At 53.2% G+C, this 6,390-nt stretch overlaps 1 protein-coding gene across 1 annotated transcript in view; it reads right to left on the bottom strand.

Annotated features, from left to right (window-relative positions):
* SYNJ2 (synaptojanin 2) overlaps positions 1–6,390 on the bottom strand; it is a 49,775-nt gene that overhangs the window by 4,215 nt on the left and 39,170 nt on the right. Inside the window, exons 22-25 of the mRNA XM_023758221.1 lie at positions 5,743–5,874; positions 4,288–4,397; positions 3,107–3,215; positions 585–736 (exon numbers count right to left, since the gene is read on the bottom strand). Of these exons, the coding sequence (XP_023613989.1) occupies positions 585–736; positions 3,107–3,215; positions 4,288–4,397; positions 5,743–5,874 (503 nt within the window). The remainder of the gene's footprint in view (positions 1–584; positions 737–3,106; positions 3,216–4,287; positions 4,398–5,742; positions 5,875–6,390) is intronic.

Here is a 6,390-nt window from a genome sequence, read left to right as displayed (position 1 = left end):
CCGGCGAGGGGTTACCGAGTGTCCGGCACCAGAACACTGAGGTCAACGGAAGGTCCAGATGCCTCTAGAGGTGCCAGTCTTTGGGCTGCTACTGTCCCTGACAAACTCATGTCTCTGAAGCAGCAAGCAAGGCGGGGAGGCTTGGGAGCCAGAGCAGAACACAATCTGCAAGAAAAGTGGCGAGAAGAGCGGTGGGACGGCCCGCGTCCCAGGCCGGCGCGGCCAGGACCCCGTCATTGTTCTTCTAACGCAAACAAGACCTGTCCACGCGAACCCTGCAGGCACGACACAGACCACACACGGACGGGAGCTCCGGGAACACGTGGGATCGGGCCTCCCCCCGTGGTCCGCTGTGGGGCCCGGCCTCCAAGCCGTTCCTGGCGTGGCGAGAAGTCCCTGGCTTTTCCGCGCAGCCAGAGTCAGGGATACGGAGGAGAAAGCAATTGCCAAGCGTCTTCCTCCAGGATGGGGCCGTCCAGGGGCTCGAGTGTTTATGGAGAGACAGACTCAGCAGAGATGGGATTCTTATCTCACCAGACGTTCGAGCAACGGAGGGGTGAGAGGCGGCTGCTGCCAGCGCTTACCTTCCCGGTCCTCCTGAAGGTCGGCTTCTTCATGGCAGGCACTCTGGGCGCGGGCCGGCGGGGCAGGAGCGGGGCTGCCCCCACCGCGGGCTCTGGCTTGGAGGACTCCTGGTCCCTCGGGGCCGTGGCGGTTAGGACCTCCCCTGGGGGGCCTGAAACACACAAGTGCATGGCTGAAGCGCCCGGGACCAGGCAGTTCGCTGCGCCATGAAATCTTTAGATAATCTACGTTCTGAGGGTAATTTATTGATACAGTATATTTCCTTTTTTTTTTTTTTTCTAAAAAAGATGCTTGAGGGTTGTCAGGACCAACGAGCTAGCTCTGGCCCCAGCTTCTGGTGCTCACCTCCCAAGCAGGGATGGTGAGCTGGGTCTGTAGTGGTCTCCATGGGGGATCAGTGACGCCCTGACATCACATGCAGATGCGTGTGCGCTTCTCACGGGAGATGACCTAAGGCTCCTTAAAACCTCGGCAGGGCCCGTGATCAAGAAAATGTTAAGTTCAAACTCCAGGTAGGTTTCCAAGTTCAAACCTCTCCTGCCTCCACAACCATACCCTTAACAAAAAAAATAAAAAAATAAAAAGGCAATATGGCCTGGCTGGAGTGGCTCAGTTGGTTGAGCATCGTCTTGTGCACCGAAAGGTTGCTGGTTCGATTCACAGTCAGGGCACATACCTGGGAGTGGGTTCGATCCCTGGTCAGGGCATGTACAAAAGGCAACCAATTAATGTTTCTCACATCAATATTTCTCTCTCTCCCTCTTCCTCTTTCTAAACATGTCCTCGGGTGAGGATTAAAATATGTCTATATCTATATCTATATCTATAAAAGCCTAAGCGACCGTCTGACCATTCGACTGGTAGCTATTACACGCACTGACCACCAGGGGCAGGCGCTCAATGCAGGAGCTGCCGAGCAACAGCAACTTTGCAGAGTGCCCTCTCACACTCCGGGACCCCTTGGGGGTATCTGACTGCCAGTTTTGGCCCGATCCCTGCAGGCCAGGCCGAGGGACCCCACCTGCTAGAGGGACCCCGCTCACTCCGCAGGTGCCCTTCGAGCCCCGGCACCGCCCCAGGTGCGGCAGGCTGGGGAGGGATCATGGAAGGTTGGCTCCAGGGCGTGTCCGGCCAATCTTGCCCAGTCCCGCCCCGCCGGACACCTTCTAACTAATTTACTTTCAATGTGCACGAATCCGTGCAATGGCCTCTAGTAGTAATATAATTCACACACCATAAAATATACCCTTTTAAAGAACAGTTCTGCAACCATCACTGTCTAATCCAGAACATCTTCATCACCCCCACAAAAAAACCCCACACATACCCATAGTACTCATTCCTCATTCCCTCCTCTCTCCACCCTGGAAACACTAGAACATTCTGTCTCTAAATTTGCCTGTTCTGCATGCAGTGTGTGTGTGTGTGTGTGTGTGTGTGTGTGTGTACATAGCATACTATCTTCAAGATTCACCCATGATGTAGCATGTATTAGTACTCCATCCTATTTTTATGGATAATATTCCATGGTATATTTACACCATGTTTTATTTATTGGTGGACCCTTGAGTTGTTACATACAATTATAGTTATATTTAAAAATGAATAAAAACAGCCTTGACCAGGTAGCTCAGTTGGTTAGGTGTCATCCCAATACAGGGTTCAATCCCAGGTCAGGGCACATGTAAGAATCAACCAATGAAAACGTAAGTAAGTGGAAAAATAAATTGATGTTTCTCTCTCTCTGCCCCCCTTCCTCTCTCTCTTTAAAATCAATTTAAAAATTAAAAAATATAAATTGATGTTTAATAAATATTTGAAAATAAATTTAAATTAAAAAGAGACCACTTGAGATGATGTCATCCTACAACAGTGCTTCTCATCCTCGTACTTTCTTCCCTCTTTCAATGTTATTTGAAAATTCCAAATAAGTTAGATATCCAGACTGAAAACAAATCAACAACAGTCAGTTGTACTGCATGTGGCTTTTCAGAGGGCATGCTCTCTCCCCTTCCAAAATCCAAACAAGTTAGTGACCAGTGATGTGAATGCAGGGGGGAGATTCTAAGGTAAAACATGACTAACGCGGGTTAAGTGAAGTGATAGCAGTTACGTGAACAGGCAGTTCTTTGACATCAAGAACTTACAGTTGCTGGTGATTTAAAAAGTGGGTTTTGTGTCCGGAACAGGGATGTGTACCTCACTCCCCCTTCTTCAAGCAGGATGGGTTAGCGCCTGGAGCACTATCCTTTTCCAACATTCATTTTTGTTTATGTCAATCTCTCCCTTAGGTACTTCTTAACAACCCTGGGATTCTTTTTATATACTTACTGAATTTTAAATATATAACTTTAAATGGACAGTACATCTCAGTAGTGGAATTCTACAAAATGTTGCTAATGGCGCTTTCGTTTAATACTGCCTTTAGGAAAGAATTATTTTCTCCTCTCGGCCCCGTTTAGCAGGAAGATGAAAAGGAGAACAGGAGCTCCCCGGCGGGAGGAGGCCCGGGAGAACCTACCGCCTCTGGCCTCCAGCAGACACCGGATGGCGGCCTCCGCCTCCCGGGCGTTGGTGGTTTTGATCTGCTTGACATTGTAAGGCTTGCTGATCCCCGTCCTGGCCTTGGGCTTGAGGGCAGATGAGGAAGAGAAGCGTTACTAACACAGGCAGGAAGCAGCCGCACCGGCCAGCTCCCCGCCCACTGATCTGCACCTGGGCCGCCAGCCGGCGATGAACACACAGTCCTGTCTGACCGCGTCCTCAAGCCCCTTCCCCGGAGCCGTGCTACCAAGAGGAGGAATGTGACAGTGTTCGAGCAGGGACCCTCACCGGTTTTTGCAATGTGGACAAGCCATCCTCTAACCTTTCGATAACCAGGAAAGAGCCAGAAGCCTATCAGAAGGCATTTTACGGCCCAGCTGAGTTATTAAAACACCTTCCAGATCTGTTTACTTCAAAGTGCCTCTTCTACCTCTTCACCCGCTTAAACCGCAGGGTCCCCTTTGCTGACCTGCCTTCATGCCTGTGAACCCCCTGCTGGGACCCCATGGGCATCGGGCCCCGCCCTCTGTCCCTGTCCTGGGACCCAGTAGCTTCCACCCAGCACCCAGGCCTCCTCCCTCCTTCCTTGCCTCGACTCCGCCGACCTCCACCTACCGTCTCCAGCAGCCCCGCGCCTCCTCTGGAGCGCCTCCTCTCCACCCTCCAGAACTGTTACTATTCCTAGTGCCCCTCCCGAGTTATTTAGGCCATGGGATCTGGTTTAGCCTCTTCTCTCCGCTACCTTCACCCCAGAGTCGTCATAATTTTGTCCAGCAATGGATCGGAATGTCTCCTACTTTCCCTTCCACCACGCACTGCTCTGCACACCACGGTCAGAGCCAGGCGTCGGGAGACAGAGAAGCAGGTGAGTCTGGAGGCCAACAATCCCACCACACGGGACACTTGGATTTTTCATCAACGTGATTCCTCTCCCATGCCCTGCACGACCATTTAAAAGCCCATAAAAAACATGCCACTAAGTTATGGGGTTTTGGGGTGAGTCGGTGGGCAGTTGGAGGGTTAGAGAGGTAGAAATCGATGTATGTGCTGAACGGGAGTGACCCCGGGTGAGATGAGGGGCCGAGGACGAACCACAGGCCAACCCCTGGGATATAACCCGTCTTTGTTTCCCTGCGAGCCGCACGCAGAGCGACTCACCGCCTGCTGAGGGGCGCCGGGCAGCAGCTTTGCCGTCGGCAAGATCGAGTACTGCCCGTGGGTGCCGGAGATGGACACGTCCGAGGCCGACTTCTTCACCATGAGACCTGCTGTGAAAACCAACAAGGCAGAGTCTTAACCTCAGTGACGGCGCCGATGCTTCCCGGCCAGGCCGCGGCGGCGGAGAGCGAGGCAGCAGTGCAGGGCAGTGAGGGCCTGCGTGCTCGGCTGTGGGCATCCAGAGGCCACGAGCGCCCTGAATCCCCCTCTAACAGCTCCTGCTGTGAACACAGATTCTCTGGAAAAGCATTATTCCATGTCACTGTTAATGTAAATGTGAACCTAAAATCCTGGGGGCTCAAATGTGGTGTAGAGGTCAGTTCGCTTTAGGCGGATTAGAATACACTATTGTGACGAGGACCAAATTTTTAAAATGTGTTGTGGGCAAAAATCGAAAAAAATCCCAAAGCAGGGGATACTCTACGCTGAATTACACGTGCAGCCATTAACAGGACACGTTCTAGAACAACACGCAACGACACAGACATTAGGTGAAGGGCAAATGACCAAACAAAAAAGTTACCAACTTTGTAAAAAACATGGAAATAAGACGTTGCCTGCGGATGTCGATATGCATAATTGGAGAAAGGCTGGAAGTCTTGTGATTCACAGCTTTTATCTCTAGGTAGTCAAGTGAAATTAAGAATTTACTTCTTTTTTATATTGACCTATTGTTATACGTTTTCCACAGAAATATATAGCATTTAACGTTTTTATTTATACTTTATTTTCTGAGTATCAACTAGCTTGCCATTGATTATTATTGCGACATAAGCCAAGTTGAACCCGATTCTGAAAGTAAAGTCTTAGCAAAATCTAGGTCTAATGGCCACAGTTTGGGGGGCGCAGGGGGGCAGTAAACAGCAAAGGGAACTAGCAATTGATGAGAAGCACGTCCCAACTGTATCAGGTACTGATGACAGGCTGGTGGGAAAAGCACTGTGTTCTGAGGGGCCAGGAGGACCCTCTCCTGGGGGCCTGGGCTGGGAGGAGTGTGTCTGCAGGTCCGAGGCGGTGCCAGGAGCCAGCACTCAAGGGGAGAAGATTCTGGAAGACGCTGCGGGGCTGGGGGGAGAAGCTAAAAAGCGCCCTCTCTTGGCGGAGGCCCCGGTTTCCCATTCTCCGCGGAAGCAGCTAGAAGCAGAGCGCAGCCACAGGAGGACCAGGACAGCCTCACAAAGGATCACTGACTGCACCTCCCATTTCAAATGTCATGGATTTAAGACAAGAGGGCCAAGGCGGGCAGAGGGCAGAGGGCAGAGGGCAGAGGGCAGAGCGCACGTGGGCCCGGAGGCCGGGGAGGTGACGCAGAGCCGCTGGTGCAGGAGCAGGAGCAGGAGGTGCAGGAGGTGCGCAGCCATTCCCAGAGGCGGGAGCCCAGGCAGCGGGTCTTACTTGGAGGGGGCGGCCTCTGCGGCGGGTGAGGCGGCCGCGGCCTGTTGGGAACCGACAGAGACCTACTTGGCGAGCGGAGGCGGTCCCCCACGGCTTCCAGCTCCTGCTTTAACTCCACCAGGGCGGCGTCATCTGGAGGACACAGCGGAACGGAACGGGAGGGAGGTGAGTCGGGTGGGGCTCAGGTGTGCGGAGCCACCTGGGGCAGGAGGGCCCCCCCGGGGAGCCGAAGTGTCCCCCTGGCTGCCGGCCCAGGAGGGCAGGACCCAGTGCCTGCTGGGAGCACTCAGGGAACCTCGACAAGACGTGTCCAGACGGGAGAGACACCGAAGATGTGAGAGTAGAGAGGTGTTTCCTCCTGAAACCACCCTCAGACGTCCGCATCGAGTAGAGGCGGCAGCCGGAAACCAGAGCCCTCCTTCCAAAGCCCTGGCTCTACACACAAGACAACTGTCTGGGACACTGAGAACCATCGCACGTCTCTGCCAGCAGGGCAGCCTCCAGCCACAGCCCCTCGTGTGGGTGTCCTGGGCACTCAGGTCCCAAACACTCAGCCCCCCTGACGCACCCAGCCAAAGCCTTCCGGGCTCAGAGCAGCACGAGGACGTGCTGCTTGTGTTTCATTACACGCGCATGTATCACATGTAA

The sequence above is a fragment of the Myotis lucifugus genome, unplaced genomic scaffold (genome assembly GCF_000147115.1).
Source record: "Myotis lucifugus unplaced genomic scaffold, Myoluc2.0 scaffold_125, whole genome shotgun sequence".
NCBI classification, from domain to species: Eukaryota; Metazoa; Chordata; class Mammalia; order Chiroptera; family Vespertilionidae; genus Myotis; species Myotis lucifugus.
Note: the sequence above shows the minus strand (reverse complement) of the source record. Positions and strands in the feature narration are given on the sequence as shown.